This window comes from Papilio xuthus, unplaced genomic scaffold, assembly GCF_000836235.2.
Source record: "Papilio xuthus unplaced genomic scaffold, Pxut_1.1 DF828142.1, whole genome shotgun sequence".
In the NCBI taxonomy this organism is placed as follows: Eukaryota; Metazoa; Arthropoda; class Insecta; order Lepidoptera; family Papilionidae; genus Papilio; species Papilio xuthus.
In genome coordinates this window covers 2,410,281-2,428,832 of record NW_013530507.1, presented here as the reverse complement: position 1 = coordinate 2,428,832, position 18,552 = coordinate 2,410,281, and the positions used below count along the sequence as shown (strand labels likewise).

General features: G+C 35.7%; 1 protein-coding gene across 1 annotated transcript in view; it reads left to right on the top strand.

Annotated features, from left to right (window-relative positions):
- The window catches only part of retn (retained), a 99,675-nt gene that overhangs the window by 26,275 nt on the left and 54,848 nt on the right, over positions 1 to 18,552 (top strand). Inside the window, exons 2-3 of the mRNA XM_013307038.1 lie at positions 9,389 to 9,649; positions 9,815 to 10,087. Coding sequence (XP_013162492.1) covers positions 9,389 to 9,649; positions 9,815 to 10,087 — 534 coding nt within the window. The remainder of the gene's footprint in view (positions 1 to 9,388; positions 9,650 to 9,814; positions 10,088 to 18,552) is intronic.

The window sequence follows — 18,552 nt, the reverse complement described above, 5'->3', positions numbered from 1 at the left end:
AGATCGGACGCGTTCGATTAGCCACTATTCCTTAATATTTCAAACAGGTCTTTGTTGATTTGTTTTATTTAAATCAAGGCGACGTTATTTGAACGCTATCGGAAAGGGTTCGTATTGATTTTTAAATGTTTGTTTTGATGGGCGAGACTTTTGGAGCTTTTTAAAAAAAAGTCAGGAACCTCTATGGTCTTTTTTGTTACGCCCGAGTGTCCTTTGTAAATGTTACGTAAATGGAATTACCTCCGTTTTCGAAGTAAACATTACAAAATCGAATTATTCGAATCGTTAGACCAGTTCGATTTTCAAATGTTTTTTCAGATTTTTTTATTTTTTTATTTTTCGTCTTGTTCCTTTTAGTTTATATCGTGTCAATTTTATCTGTTATTTCTTACTGTAATGATTGTCAATAAGAAGTCAGCTATTAATATGTAAATTGGAATGCATTTATGTTTCACATATATTTACCAAAAACAATGGAGAGAAAATGAATGGACATATCATAAAAGAATAAATTACTTCTCAATATTTAAATCGGTCAATCCGTTTACGCTAGAGGACCACACAATGAAACAGATACACAGTTATAAAGCCTCAAAAAAACCTTTCCCGTTAATTGTGCAAAAAGCTTAAGCAATGTAACTGAGGTTATGTCTGTCTTCTTTTGAAAATCGAATCACATCTCTTATAATTTATTCGATCAGTAAGGATATCGGAATTTAATTAATGAGTGAGGACGTCTGATATGAGACATGTTGTTTACACGAGGGCAGAATAGTAAAGTAGAGTAATGGACAGTGCAGTACTGCTATTTAAATGCATATTTACCGCACTAGGAAAAGATTCTTGAACTTAAAGCGAGTTTCTTAGTTTCAGTATCTTATACTAAATCGGCACTGAAGGACACCTCTTATCGAGTGCCGCATTTACTTTCAAAGCAGTTCTGTATTATCTTAGTGTTACGTGTATTTTTTACTTCTGAAATCGTGGTTGTCTACCTTTTATGGATAGGAAGGAGAATTTACAGTAAAAGGATAACTTTCAAATACGTGTCTTCCTCCGCCAAATGTACTTCTACTTCCTTTTTTTTTATAAAAGTATGCAAGCTCGGATCGCGGCTAATATAGCAGTACTGTATTGTCTATTACTCTGTCTCACTATTACGCCCTCGTGTGAAACTAGTGGCCCACTGTTAGTGCTCGGCTCACGGTCATTTTGATTGAAACGGAGCGATCTCGATCGGATACGCGTTTTGATTTATGTGAACGTGTAATTGAATGTCCTGCCTCTTACCGTACTATTTATAACGTTTGACATTATAATTTATGATTCCACTTATTGATATAGATATTTTGTGATCGCGAGAGAAAAATGCGTATATTTTTTGATAGTAGTGGTCAATGTAAAATTTCATTGATAATCTGTATTTTTAGTAGTATAATGCTTAATTTTGAGTGATTTTTAAATTAAGAACTGTTTAGCTTTTTAAAGCGTAAGATATACAGTTGTGCTTGTGTTTAATTGAAGATTAAAAAAAATAAAACTGATAGAAAGCGCAGACTTTGCCTTGTAAAGGGCACGTGGTATTTAAATGTATTAAGATAGAGGTATTATAGCTACAAAGTGTAGCCGTTGCTTTTAACCTATCTGCGGTCGGGAGTTAGTTTCCTGCTCAGACTTTATGACGGCCGCAAGCCTTCGGTAATTAAACGCGGTTTAAACTCCGTTTAACGATACGGTTTGCAATCGTCACGCGCGCCATTGTCTTTTACGGAATCAACAACAATGTAAACAGATAATGCATATTCTATATTACCACAGATGATAATTGCATTTTGATATTATTCGAGATTGACACTTTTAAGACGAGACAAACTAAACATGTCGCCTATTCGTATTTCTTGTTTTTTGATATAATTTAATTTTAAAAAAGTATGAGAAAGAATGACTTCTGAGAAAGTTAGATATCTTTGTCATTGAACTCAAAAAAGTTTTGTAGTAACTCTTTCATATAAACCTTGGTCTAAGATACTTAACGTCTTATTTTCTAATAGCTGTCAAAGTTAATTTTATTTAATATCATTGCGAAATGCCTCTCACTCGTTTTAAACGATGTGGTTATGTCTGGATCGGTACTTGCGCAGTCGAAGCTTTTCACAAAGGAAATGACATAAGTCGGCCATCTTTTGTACAAATACTGAGAAAACGACGTCCGTTTGACGCGCAAAGATTATCATTCTAAACAACATATTAGCGAGTTTAGTAGGGTTCCATAAAACGTACCTTATTGTTGTATGGAAAGAAAATTAGTTAGTGATTTTAAATAAAAGTACTAACTGTCGCCCTCGATTCCGTCCGCGGGAAATTAAAAAAAAAACTTAATTAATAACCTATGTGTTTTTCTAAACTATGTTGTATATCTATGCCAAATTTTAACGAGATCCATGGAGCCGATCTGGAGATATCTTCATTACAAACGTTCAACCTTCCATCCATCCATCTATCGAAACATTCGCATAAACAATATTACTAAGATAGTATTAAAGACATGTTTAAAATAAATATAAGCTTAAAATACAGTATCACGATCCATAATTTATAAACAATGCATTTGTTCCAACCTTAGGTAAACAAACATTTGATCAAATTCCGATGAATCTCTTTACCTCTTTGAATGAGTCAAGTTAAATAAGAATGTATCACAAAGGCATTTATCCAATGATGGATATTTACAGTTTTAAGCCAAAACTGAGTAATGTCAATAAAAAAGAATTGCATTTGAGAAATTTATACAAAGTGTCAGAAATATGATGACGCAGATACATTTTTCTGGTGTAAAGTACATTTTTGTATATGTGAAGTTCAAAGTAACAAATACGTATCAATATGTATACAAATAGAAATCCATATACATATTAGTATTTGTCAGTAAACTTGGTAACTCTTGGATTCTTCGAAATTTCATTCATAGGTATGACTCTACGAAGGCGCTGGCAATAAAACGATTGATTATTACCTATTTGTGTGGAAAGCGGAAGGTATAAGGTCAGTGGAATAGCTACAAGGTGTGTTACAGCACGAGCCGCGTCCGCCGGCGTCGCTCGTGAGAAATGTCAATATTTAGTCGTGTCGCCTCGCTACGTTTCAAAATTGTCTCGACGATATCGATATTTTCCGATCACAAATATCTTCAACCACTAATCGACAGCAAACTCTCAAATCTTCTCACCATACACAACAATTATCTCCCAATGTTTCATCTTGTGTAGTCTTCTTTGCTGTTAATTCATTATTTCGATCGTAACTTTTGCGGAACTCGTCTTTATTTGAGCTTTCTACGCGTAAATAAATATGTGTATAAAGGTAAATTGCCGCGGAATCTGGCACGCGTCAATCAAACGGAACGTACGCTAAACCCGACGATTTGTCACTCCGCCATTTTGACTCATTCACAATAACGGCCGCCATTTTGGTGACAATAATTAACAGATAGACAGATCTCTGTACGCCCGCTTTCTAGTTTTTGTTTTTGAAAATAATTATCATCACAATACGCGACACGATCTCTTTTTACTTACCGCTGTTGCGGTATTTTGAATAAAATTAAACGGCTAAACGATTTCAAATATAACATGACGGCATTTTTGTGAGGGACATCCATTAGAAATCAGCTGAACGAATGTGAACATCTATTGAGTTTCTAATGTTCGATTGTTCTTAATTAATATATAACATTTTATCATTGCATTAATTACAACCACTAAATAATTTTACACAATACTCTCTGTGGCCCGCGACTCCGTCCGAACAGGAAAAAAAAACATAATTAGTACCCTATATAGAACATATATCCAGATTATGTTCTACATCTATGCCAAAATTAATCTAGATCTGGTAAGCCGTTCTGGAGATCCATCTATGTAAACTTTTGCATTATAATATAAGTAAGATTTGTAAGTAATCGTGAATGAGCAATGTTTGAGAGCGCAATGCCGTGCGCACGATATGCGCGGCATGCGCGCGCGACACCTCGCCGACAGCGTGAATAGGTCAGGTTGTTTACCTCGCCTTATCACCTTTTGTTTTGCTCAAATACTTGCCTTATTTCAAAGTATAGCTTCCTCGCATGCCCACATATTGTGTTGACACTTTAAAATGTTATCGGCGACTTCTTTGTTTTCGACTAGCATCGTAATATTGAATATAGTAGGAATTGAAAAATGAAATTTGTATAAAAAGCAGTCGCATGTTATGTTAGCACAGGTAGGATCGAAGATCGAATAGCAAAGGATAACATTGAAGCATAGGCGAGCCGCTATTGGAATGGCTAACAATAAAAGCATCGGCGTCCGATCGGCGATACAGGTCCTTGTGTCCACATTAGCATCTCGAGGCAGGAGTGTGTGCAAACAGCTAGGGTCATCTGATGAAATGTTCAAAGGCTTTTAGTTCCCGAGAATTATTAAATGAAGCCCCAGGATCGTAATGTAAACACGGATTGTTTGCCGAGACGAGAACCTGTTGCGTGGCCGAGGTCTCGATGCGTGCGCAGGGTTATTGGCGGTTGTTTCACATCCGCTAATGTGGACGGTACCCCGGCTAATGGCAACATTGTGACACGCCGCGGCCCTTAACTTTCCCCGCGCAACCCCTCAATGCCCCGCAGTGACCTCTGCCGGCCGATCCTTTGTTACATTTTATTTCGCGATTCGATGACGATCGGTTTAAGAGCACGCTAATAAAACTATACCGCAGGATGTAAATGTTAATGGCGATTCACAGAACTATTGATCATTGAATATGCTAAGATTTTAATGGACGGTTCGGTGTATGTGTGTTGAATTTGCTCAAGCGGCATACGATCGATTCCCTCGAATGTTGCGCAAACACGGCAGATTTCCCTTCGGCGTCGGCGGCGCTGCACACATGCGGCGTGGTGCGAGTGTCGCAATAAACTCGTGGATACAGTCAGATGCGAGCGTGTTGATATCTAGTCAAACACGTAGGACGGTCTAGACAAACATGCAGGTAGCAGGGTCTCGCCGCTAACACCGCTAATGCGTGGACAAAGCTCGTCGTGACGGATCCCGCTAATAAACGTTCCAGGGACCGAAGGGCGAACATTCGCACGATTTCGTCTCGCATCACCTCGTATTGCCTCACCGATTTAACCTTTTAGATTTAAGCCGATCAAATTCTTTAAAGTAACATGTAACAGTAAGGTGAGAGGAGGATAAAGCGATCGGAATATTTAATGACATGTAATTAACACGTTTCGATAGTTCAATATCGGCGACGTGTCCGTCGGCATTAACATCATAGTGTTCGATATTTTATCACCGTCCGTATTTGCTGTGCGCACACGCACACGCCGGAGCGACATCTTTCAATACAAGTTTCTATTTGCTTTAGCTCCATAAAAGATGCTAGCGGACATATGATTATGATTTCTATCACAAATATTACAATGTATCGAGATCTGTTTTCACCTGCGAGCTTTCTTTGTATTTATATTTAAAATCTCAAACGATCTTACACCTAACTCGGATATGGTGGGCACGAAATCAGCGTCGAGCGGGCGATATAAATAAAAATAAATTTACTGATTTATTCATGATTAAATGATAACAAAATCAGGAAATAAGGACAGGTAAAACATTTGCAATTCACAATTTTTTAGGCTCATAATCGCAGTCAGTTGAACCATCAAGCTTGATATTGTTGGAGTTCGTTATTTATCTCGAAAATCGGTAGACTATCGACTAAGCTATTACTGCCCCTATTGTAGTTGCTCTATTTTTTATTGATATATCAAGGTTACTCTAGTATATTCAATTATGCATCTTAAGCAGTTACGTGTTTAAGCTTATTTTCCTGTGACTGCATTTATTAAAGGCGTTAATCAATGGTGTGTCCCAAGTTATATCTACGGGATTCCGAGAACGTCTTCGAAGCCGCTCCTTGTTTATCCAAAACATAAGCGAGTCGGCACTTTAATGGCGTCCGATGGACGATTTTCACTTTCATGTTCAAATTGTTTTAAAGTGTAACCATCAAGGAATCGAATGTTATCACGTTTTTAATTGTTACTTCACTTTTTAAAACTCCATGGAAATGTAAGCTTCAACTCTTTGGAAGAAGACGATTTTTAGAGAACTGTGATATAAATTTAGTCAGTTTGCCTTTACAAAAACATTCGTAAATTTTCATACAAGTAAGAATTTACATTGTAATTATCTTAAGTCGGCGAAATCGATTATAAACACAAGTTTAACAAATATTTGTTTGAAATGATAATCAAACCTCAGATCGTAATTCAGTAGCTACGTAATTGGATAGCAATGATAATATTTCATTTTGGTTTATAATACTTCTCACTTTTCTATAGTTGTAAGAATATTAAACTGCCATAAACCATAGTATACGTTACTTTAGCATGCAATATGTTGGATATATGTTTGTTAGAAGTTATCTCCAAAACGGCTCAACGGAACTGGAAATGTAGAATATAGTCTGGAAGAAAACATAGGACACTATGTTTTCTCCGGACGAAGTCGGGCCAACAGCTTGTATTTAAATAAAAGCATTTATAAGTTTTGTATAATTCGTTTTAACGATATATGTATGAGCAAAATAAACATTACAACACGCGGCACAGCGCGGCGTCGCGGGGGCGCTGCGAAATTTCAGGTCATCTTTATTGACTCGTCGATTACGAGCGGCACCTTCTCATCGCTACACTAAATAACTAACAGTTAATATTATATTATAAAATCACGCGCGATGTCCGCACAACGCCGGTCTCTATACTGTTTGCTTTGCTATTAGCGTGGGTTTAACTAACGCTATCCTACTTATAGTTGTGTGGTATTCAGATTTGGATCTTGTATAACTCAATAACATATGTGTAAATTACTATAGGATTAAATGGAAAAACCGTTAAGCGTTGGATTTAAAGTAAGTTTCGAAAGTATTACTCCATCAAAGTCTGACTTGGTATTGTTAGGAAGAAAAACCGATAATGTGCCGGTGTACTCGCGCAACACTAGCGTTATTAAAATGTCAACGTTTATGTCCCCTCACTAATCATTCTGACACTTTGTAACGAAAGCGCCATACGCGCTAAATGATTGTAACTTATAATATCTAAAAGTTCAGAAGTGGGATTCGAACCCATGCTCACAAAAGTGGAAAGTCTAAAGTACATAAGAAAGACATGTCACTTGTTTCTTGTACATCAAATCGAATCTTTTAGTATCTTAAGTAATCGTAACAATAACCGCACTGATCGAACTGCTTAATAAAATCGTGATCTGTTTGAAAATGTAAAGAAAAAAATAATAAATGGAATCCAGTAGCTGCATGGGACCCTGAGAAAGTTAAATTGAAGAATTATCGGACAGATTGACAGAATAAAACAAAAGGGTTCTGTATATCGAAATGAATTTACAAACACTTGAAATTATATTTAACCAATAAATTTGCTTTAGCTTTGGCTCAGTTTAATTTGTTGGAGATAAGATTAAGTTACTAGTTTAAAAACCACATTTCTCTCTTCGATGATAGAATTTCTACAATGGATTTCTTGCTTTCTTATAAGTTTTTAAAAGTTGATACGAAGTTTAATCGTTTAATTTTTGTGGATCTCTAAAACGGTTGAATCAAAAGAGGTTGCGTGTCTCCTGCCCCGGAACGTTTATCCGAACGAAACATTTCACCGATAATAACTCCACACAATATAATAATGCGAATAATAAATAAAAATGGAAATAAAATAATAATTTTAATGTCGTAATTGAGGGCCGGCGGCGGCGCAAAATGCCGACTCCGACTGACGTTGTTACCGACAGGCAGGACTTCAGTTTATAGTGATGTCGATTCCATTTTATTGTATTGATTAAGGATAATCGATGCTTACTGCACTTGATTAAGTAAATATTTTTAATTTAATTAAAATCATTATAAGTAATAAAAATACGTATTAAAGATGTACTTAATCGTTTATTCTTCATTTTTTTATTATAGATATTCATATATATTTTTGGAATTGGGATGACATTTTCAGCCGTAATGAGTCCCTGAGGCGAGTTGTGGAGACACTGCCATCTGCCGGGGATATTTAGCATAAGTTTATGTATCTGTTGCACGCAAATAAGGATTGTAATTGAAGAATTAGATCCCGGGGCGATGTGATTACTGATACGCGACCACGGACCGATTATTTTAACCTGGACAAATGCGAATGTGGGGATAATGATTTGAAATTACTATTGATCGAGCTTACTACTAACTCTATGTAGATTTTAAAGGATGGATTTTTAATAATTACATCCTAGATAGTATATTAAAAACAGGATTCTGTAATGTATGGCATACTCGTATAATGGAGCGTCGGTGGCTCAGTGGTCAAGCACTTGACTTGCAATCTGCAGGTCCTGGGTTCGAATCCCGCCATGTACCAATGTGTTTTTCGATTTCCGATTTACATATGTACATTTATCCGACGTTCTTACGGTGAAGGAAAACATCGTGATGCAACCTGCACATATCTAAAAAATTCAAAGATATGTGTGAAGTCAACCAACCCGCACTTGGCCATTGTGGTTGACTATGGCCTAATCACCCTTAACTTGGGTAGGCTCCGAGCCTCTCGGTGGGGACGTATAGTGAGCTGATGATGATTCTGTAATGATGACATCTTTGGAAAACTTAACTGCACTTAACTGGAACATTTTTTTCCCTAATATTTTATGTCGTCTTTTGTTTTTTGTATTTTACTGCAGATTATAAATATCCTATATCCTAAAATAAAACTGTATAGAAGATAAAAATATAGAGAATCAAATACATTGTAACGACGCCGCCATAATTTTTTATGTAGCGTTCTGACGCCTCGCGACATTTATATGTAATTGTCGGTTCGTCAGTTCGTCGGTTCCAGTAGATGCTTTTCACGCTACGAGCACCTGCATCTCGTATATACTTTGAAATAAAACACATAGGTGTACATGTAAAATTGTTCCATTATGAGTTTTTAAATTATATTTGACTTGTGTATTTTTATTGTGTGCTAGTGACAATAAGATTTTAATTTAAACATGGCGATTTAATGACGTATATTATGAAGTTGTCATATTAAAAATTTATTTTAAAAAGTTTTGAAAGCTAGTATCACGAAATTTATGAATTTATATTAATTTTGTATTCATATATTTTTTTTAAATATCGTTCTATATATTTATTTCTTACCTGACATATATAGTTGCATCTCTTAACAAATTTCATGAGAGATTTAATTTCGTCACTTTTCGTCGATGGATCGATTTCTGCAAGTATGTTCTTTTAAGTTAAATTAAGTGGCATTAAACTAATCTTTTGTTTTTCTTTGCAGTCGGCACGGTCAGAAGGTGAATCGTCGGGGGAGCAGTCGTGTGAGAGTTCTGACGAGGGCGTGGGGCGGGATGCACCAGCTCACCAGCCCCATCAACCCCACCAGCCGCACCAACCGCACCAACTGCACCAACCTCACCAGATACACCAGATGAACCAGATGAACCACAGCATGAACCACGCCATCAATCACCAGCCGATCAACAACCAAATCAATCAACATCAAAGGAATTCGCCGCGACCGCTTGAAAGGGAACTTAAGGTATAATTTTGTTAATTCTGTCATGTTTTGTATTACGTGCGATTTTTTTATTTTTGACCCTCTGTAGGGAAAACGGTAGAATGAAGATGCTGAAATTTTCGGTCGTTAAATTTAAATTGTGTAACTTAGTACATTCCTATCATTTGTTAATATTCATTTTCCTAGGTCCGAGATGACTTTGAATCTCTGAAGACATCGCTCCACCCGCACTTATCATCGCTGGCGTCGCTGGCGCAGGGGGCGCCACTGTCTGCGCCGAGCAGCGTGTTCGCGCTGGCAGGCGGGGGTGCTACGGGGGGCTTCCCCTACGCGCCTCCGGCCTTCCTCGCCCCTGCACCACCGCCCCCCGCGCAGCCTGCAGGCTCGGCCTCTTCCTCATCGTCGGAAGGAAGCGCTGCCGGCTGGAGTTTCGAAGAGCAATACAAGCAAGTCCGACAAGTAAGTTTACTTCTAATAAATGTCAAAAGTTCAAGTTTTCGGATATTAATGTTTTTTTTTGCAAAATATACATATTTAATTTATTGTTTCGTTTTTATGTTATTTCATATTGTTAGTTGACAGTATGAATATTTCATCAATATTTTTCTGGTAAAACTTTTTGCTGAAGTAATACAAATATTAACGTCCTGATAACTTAATCAAGTTCAACCCTTTTTCGTGTTCCCCTCTTTACTTATTCAGATCTACTACATGGCGACAAGGTGTGCCCAATAAGCGCTCTTTATTCGCTTATTTGGTCCGTCATAACTCGTTCTCTCTTTGTTCCATATTTCATTGGTTTAGAGGGATTATGGCGAGGGGTAACGGAAGAGTGGGCATTGAATCGTGTAATATAAGGGTGCCGATTCTGTTTGGGGTCGAAGTAAACATGTTACACACAAAGTTTCAAGTCATATTGTAAAATTCTTGTTGCTGCATCTACCCTGTTCCTAAACGCTAGACTATAAAAAATAAATTCAATAGATTATATCGTTTTCTCGGATTATAAATAGGAAAGTAGTTTATGCTACAAGAGTACAGTTGGAGCAACATATGCAGACATCATTACCCGTGAAAATCATTACGTACCCTCCTCTCAGTCAGCATTTACTATGGTAATTCTTAAATTTATATTTTTAAGAACTTGTTTTTTTTAGTTTAACTTTTTCTTATTAAAATCTTCCATGAATAGCTTTTTATCTGGTGATGATTTCTCAGGTTAATAAGCTGTTTACTCCATTACAAGAACGAATATAATATAGACGCCTTAGATGAAGCTTCTTTGCTTTAACTTAGCGATGAAACGTACGCGTTCATGCGAAAATTCTTTAAACGGCGTAAAGCTAACTGTTCAAGCATCGACTTTTTACATTATTATATATCTACGCAAAGTAATCAATAAAAAAATAGTTTCTTTCAGATCTGAAAGGAAGTTGTTTACTATCATTAATCATAGCTATGACGACTCATACTCGTAGTGTAAGCTTCTACAAGCTATACTTGTCGAAACTTTTCATATGTAATTCTTAAAAAAATAAGCGACCTATTTAAAATTACTTAATGTTGAAATAAACTTTCGCGCAGCTGTCGCGGACAATCGTAGCGTGAATGGCCGCCTTTCTCATTGTCCAGAGACAGCTATTCATACCAATATTATTGAAGTCAAATTAACGTGTTAACTGCTTTTATCCCGTTCGCGCTCGCGGCGGAGTCTTCAAAGGACACAAATCGATCAACCTCCTTTCTGAAGGAATTATTAATAATTTGTCTGTAGACATTTCACTTTCTAACTGAGCCTTCAATTTATAAGTGCGGTGTTACGTACATGAAAAGTGATTGATTGAATATTGGCGTAATTAAATAACCTTTTTTTATATTATAAGATGGCAAACGAACAAGCGGTAACCTTAATACGACGAAATACCGAAGTGACCGCTGCCCGGATTGAGGATGGATGGACGGATGAGGATTCCGGATGAGAGGATGCATGGAAAGGGGAAATATTTTCTATCTGTGCATCCTCTCCTCCGTCGATTAAAGGTAGGCAACGCATATGCAATTGCGTATGTCTATGGGCAACGGTCACTTCGCTATTTCAGTGATTGCCACCGTATGATATTAAAAAAAGAAAAAAAAGAAAAGAAAAAAAGATATAAAAAAATCAATGGAGACCGGGACGCACAGAAAGAGTATACTTATAAGGCGTCTTATCTGTTATTCTGTATGTGTTGTAACTGTATAGTATAACTAAGCAAAATATTTTTCGAACAAATTGACAGATGTGGAGATAATTTACTGACAATTTTAAATTTTGACACAATGACCATTGCGCATATACAGGTTAAGTCCATACAGATCGCGGCCTATTGTGCTCTATATAGCATTTCGCAAATATGGTTAATTTAAAGAGTCAAAAGGGATGTTTGTTCGTGTTTAATGCATCTCACATTGGTTGCCTTTCACCGGCGCCATAAGGCCGCGTCACGAGCGCTTTGTGGTGGCTCTCGTGGGCTCGGCACGCGTTAATACCTCCTACATGACGTGTCGTATCACAATGGAATCGAGCACATACAATGCCGGCTGTAAAATAACGTGCGAAACAGACCAAAGCAACTTTGTCGAGGTGAGAATATCGTCTAATTAAAGTCTTACGTTTCGCTAGCGAGATATCAAATTCAAACAAAATTAAAACAAATTTTATTATTTTGTGTTTTTTTTTATAAATCATAAACTCATATCTATGGTTTTGTTTTGCATTTGCATTATGTTGTACTAGTTGTCTCCTGGTACTTCGTCCGTGCGGAATTAATAAAAACATAATTAGTAGCCTATGTCTTCTTCCAGTCATTCTAAACTTTCACATTTACAATATTAGTAAAAAGTATTTCTATTGAATGATTAAAATCCTATACTTCTTCCTTACTTTGTTGTAAGAGTCGTTTACATAACATGCCTTTAGCGATTCATACAACATTGCGATATACAAACGTTGCGATTTTCACGGGTGACTCGCGGCTGCTTTGATCCATTGCTAGGCCGCCATTAGAGTTACACATTGCTTCCTTATGGTTATAATTGTTCAATTTTGATATCGTTTTATTGCAAACCACATATTAAATCAGAACTTTAACAAAAATATTTTTTTATGCAGAGTCCGCGCATCAGGTTATCGTCCTTCAAATATTATTAGCTATTTTATTCGTATGTTTCAATTAATTTTATATGTCGTAAAAAGTTGTGCCTAAAACATACCTACATTGATAAGTACTTTAACGGATGTAAACACAATTTTTAGCAAATTAATCTAAATTGTCTGATAAATTGCATAGCTACCTAAGGATTTTTCCTTTAATAACATAATTTAATATAACAAATGTCTTGTTAGCCAGGCCGTTTCAGTAGCGGCCATGGTTTTCAAGTAATTTGTTGTCGACGACAGTCTTATGTCCTGTCAACTACTGGTACTACTCGCCCTATGAATAACTAACTACGTACTGCGACTTACATATAAAGTTATACACGATAATGTATCTTATGTTGTGGTAATAAAGTTCTGAATTAAATTGCCGATGTTGCAATTATGTTGGCAGACATGATGGTCTATAAATGTTGTTGTTGACTCCTTATTTCTCGACCCTAAATCATCGTAGCGAATTATTGTTGTGTTGTCCTTTTATTAGCTGTCATTACAGTGTTGTTAAATTGTTGGATAGCGGACATAAGTTGGGGCAATTTTAATATCTTCATACATTGATGGGGCCGGAGTACACACGAGTTTTATACATATGGTATATTGTAACTTTTAAAGTGAATCATTGCCTCAATTTAATTTCAAGGTCATTCTGATATATTCAATTTGATGATTGTTTTACTTGTTTTAATATTTTGGTGGATAATATATTAGCAGAATACGTGCTATCGTTTGTATGCTTAAACAGTTCAGTGGGCCTAGCACGAGCGACAACATTTGTATTAAAATGTATGCAGCGCACTTAAAGTATACAAAAAATGTCATACTAATTTTGACATATTGTCGAAAATAATAAGAAGGATTGTCGTAAATATTCGTGATAGGCCCACTGTTACAAATCGAATGCCTATCGAGGTAAAGGTGTGATTCAATTGTGTCACGTCGCGCACGTCTGGCTCGCGTTTGTCTCGCCCGCTGGGGGGCGGTCGTGTCGCGTCGTACACTCATGCATGCCATTTGTCTGCGTTGTAAGTAATTGGAACATTGCACTTTTATGTCATTTGTGAATTACTAAATTTAGTGCTCGTATCAAGACGAAGAATTCTAACATAGTCCATTCAAAATTAATATCACTACAACTTGTTTGATATGACCACTATAGATCGATGTGTAAATAGTAATTTGGGTGTCAGACCGAAACAGGAGTTAGACAAAATATACTCGCTCCGAAGTGATTCCATAACGAACTTTAAAAATGTATGAAACTGACGCTCGACAATTTGCTGAATATTTGACGTTAGGTACACATAAGTAGATAATTTCTATTTATGAAAACGACAAAGATTCTTTCATTGCACCCTTTTACATGACACCCTGACGGTAGTAGCAATGTTGCTACCACTAAGGCATTCCGACAGACTTATCTTGTTACACAATAAGATGGTCGTAAAACAGGTGACAAGACATTACCACACCCGTGTCCCCTAATCTCTACACAGGCTTGTTTTAAATGCCACAAATGCACGTGTCCTATTAGATTCGCCTTCAACCTTTTTAAAGTGCCAGTACGTTATGGGTGCGTTTAGTAAAAAAAACAAAAGTTTTTTTCGAACTGGCAACCCAAACGATTAGCCAAGTGAGCCATCGAGCAAGTATTCGAGTGTTTCGAATATTTATTTCGTCTAGACGTGTTATCAGTTGGACGCTTTCGATAGGTTTATCGTTTCGGATGGAATGTTTTATACACTTGAAGGATTACATAGATAAGTGTCTAATGATTCAGGGATTTCTGTAATACAGTAGTTTGGCCACACATTGATTCTCCATTCTAGATATCAAAATGAGCGGCACGTTTTAAATATCACAATCATCATAGTATTATATTCCTACTAGCTGTCGTCTGCGACTCCGTCCGCGTGTTTGTCTAATAAAATAAAAATTTGGGGATGGACTACCCTTAATATTTAGGGGGATGAAAAATAGATGTTGGCCGATTCTCAGATCTACTCAATATGCTCACAAAATTTCATGAGAATCGGTCAAGCCATTTCGGAGTAGTATGGGAACGAAAATTGTGACACGAGATTTTAATATAATAATTTATTTCATAACTACAGTCGAACCTGGATAAGCGAGAGTCCAATAGATTGCAGTATTCATTTTGTTTACAGAGGTTTCTCACTTAAGGAGGTTGTCTGTCAGGACTGGACAATGACTCCGGAGATTTCTCGCTTATGTAGCGTTCAACTGTATTACATTTATTTATTACCTAATATATAAGATTGGTAAAGTAAAATTCAAATAGTATTTAAGAATACATACAGGCCAGTTAGAAACAGATTTCTATTTTAGTAGAAGGAATCCATAGGCTAAGAGGAGATATTTCTCTTTCGTATTTTGCGTTCATTGCACAATTCAGTGTGAGGTTTATTAGAAAAAAATCCTTACAAACTATGTCGAATTTTAACAACTAGCTTAGTTAATATAATTTAGTTGCTTAACTCTTATTACCGGTTCTATATACCAAAACTTAATGGCATGTTAAACGTGACGCCATTATCGGCACAATACCTTTGTGATAAGAACTTAAATGGCGTAAACAAATCTGTAATGGTCAAATCGATGTACCTAACTTCTAGTAAACATACAACCGAACAAACAAATTAGTGAGACGGTAAAAAGCATTCTTAACTTCCGAACCTAATTAAGGTGCTTTATATTTGTTATATTCTTAACATTTTTATAGTTAATACTTGTGATTAATAACTCTAGATTTTAAATTATTGAAAGCAAAAAAAAACTTTTCATTTATATCTACTAATAATAAAAGCAAGAAAAATTTGATCGTCTGTCTGTTTGCAACGAATAGACCGATTTAAAATTCTCTCATTGTTGGAAGCTAAATTGTCCTCAGGTGATATTTTTTTTTTATTGCTAGATATAATTTGAATCGCGGGTAAAGTCGTGGTCAATTATTGTGTAAAATAATATCAATATCAAATTTAAGTATATCTGCCACAGACATGTCTTTTTTTATTGTGTCTAGTTTCGCGTGCAGTGTTAAACTTTGGTGCACGATATCAGACGCGCGCTGACGCACCCCAGCTGACTTGCTATTTCTGTCCTCCAGTGTACGGGGGTCGTTATTTCAATGCAACTTATGTGATACACAAACGACAACATTCATACGTTATCTATACTGAATGCTATTTTTGTAATTTATTTTTAATAACCATAATAATTAACGTATAGGATGTGTTATCGTAAGAGGAGGTTTTTACTATGTAGATATTGTAATAGAGAGATAGTTTTTAATTGTTTTTGTATATTGCTTTTTGTAGTTTAGTTATGACTGTTGCGTTTGTTTTGCTATTATACATTCCGGCACGACCACTGAAGGTTTTTAATGTTGGAACACGCTGTATAAAAATTGTTATCTCTGTTTTTTCAAATATTAAGATAGAGATAGCTATATGTCGATGTGTTTCAACAGTGAAAATCATAAGAAACATACAAGATAAGGAAATAATAAGTTTGTAAATAGTAAAATATTTTAAGACCGACGCAGACAGACCTACAAAACATTATTTTTCGTCTTAGACTGTTTACTTACCTCGATTTATATTGTTTTAGCAATCAAATATACGTTTGTCGTTTAAAATATAATAATAAAATTTGTAATAACTTTGACACATAATTACTAGTTTTACAGAAAATGTGAGCATTGAAATTTATCCGGCACCAAGGACCATAATAGGCATATTCATAAAATAAGCTAATAGTGTGAAAATCGAACGCTGTTAACCAATTAATTAAAATGTCTGGCCTAAAGCACACAGCAGCAAACCGAAACTTAAGCAGGGTTATAACCACATGCGATTTCGTTCTCGCGGAATTAAAAAAAGTTAACTAGTAGCCCATGTGTTCTTACAGACTAGCCTAGACGTTTCTATATCTATACCAAATTACAGCGAGATTCATGCAACTATTCTGGAGGTACCTTCTAACAAACATCCATCCATACGTCCATACATACATCGAAACATTGGCATTTAAGTAAGATAGGGTTCACTTCGTTTCCGGTCTCTTTTTTGGGCCAATATGTGGAAGCTAAAGCTTTAAAAATAAATATAAAATATTTTATAACACCAACAATATTTTTCTGCATTATTTAAAGTAAGGGACCACCCAAACACTATTTTTGTAATATTTTATGTTAACCTTTTAATAACCGTCGTTAAAAATATTCTGCAGTCGGGCCTAGTGTTGTTTAAAATGGCCATCCTAATTCGATATGTTTGCCATGTGTATCGACTCAGCACACATTATAGTGTCGGGTGGCAGTCGGCCCGTCACTCCGACCACTATGCAACTCTATTTATAAATCGGATTGCATCCGAGATGCTACTAATTGATATGATTATCATAATCGAGTTATTTTTCTATTCTATGATATTTTTTATTCTTTGATCTTGATCAGGTTTCGATTCAATTGGTCTGATTCAATGCAACACTCGCATTCATTTGCTTTCTGATTTTAAAAAAACTTTACTATCGTAATTTGAAATAACATAAGGTTATTGATTTGAATCTGAATAGAGTAAGTTTCATAGTATACTAATTATATTGACATTATAAAGCCGTATTAACACCAGAACTTCACTCCAGTGACTTTTGTATCGCGTCGTCCTTACACTATTTTAGACGAAAACAGAGACAATTTGTCAAAACAAGTTGCATAGTCAAAATGTGTAAAAACATAAGACAACTATTTAAATAAGTCGTGTTTTGTTTTGGCGTTGTTAATAATAAAGTTTATGCGATAAGTTTTGTAGTTGTTGTGTGAGGGCTGGGAGGCTAGTAGAGCCGCCCTTACTGGTGGGGCGGCCACAAATAGCCGTCGCACGGGACAAGCTAACCATCTGCTTTACTATAAATAGCAACCTCAATGTAGTACCAAGGACGCCATTGTTTATTTCATTGTTTTAATTCATTCTTACAGGTTAGTTTAAGTTATATAGTTATTGCAATTATAAGAACGTCAATCCTTTGCTTTACGATGTCTTTTTATTGTTAACTTAAACTATACTTGTAGAAATTTAACATAATAACTGTTTTTTTAGTCTATGCTGGTTAACTAGAAAGCTGCAAGCTGAAATTGTAAATTTAAAATAATTTTTGGACAGTTTTTATTAAGCTAAAATTATAATTTATTATATAAACTATGTCGTTAAATTCAATTTAAAGAAATGTGTTGTGAAGTTATAAATAGTATTCGGTTAAATGATGAAATATCGTAGCATAACTATCGTCTTAATATTTAAATAAGCACTTCCTTTACGTGAAACCCCTAAATCGAAGCCGAAAAACATTTGGTTGGCAGTTTTTGTTCGAAGCATTCCAATAAAATGTTTATCACCGAGCACATGTGGCCCGGCCTCTTCACTAGAGATTATTCTAAAATTTCCAGATTGCCACCCCCGGGCAAAAAATAAATAAATCCAGACTCCGCACAAAAACTTGTCCCGAATACTCGAGATCCCCCTTGAAACATCGATTTACCGTTACAAGACAGACTTAATTATGCATGTACTTATTAATTAGTCTTGAAAACTTCGTACAATTTTAGGTAAAAAAAACTTAATTATTTTAATGAACTTTAAATATTAAGTATTGAAATTAATTCATTAATTATTCGCACGTGAAAGAATTGTAGAGAAAATTATAATTTTAT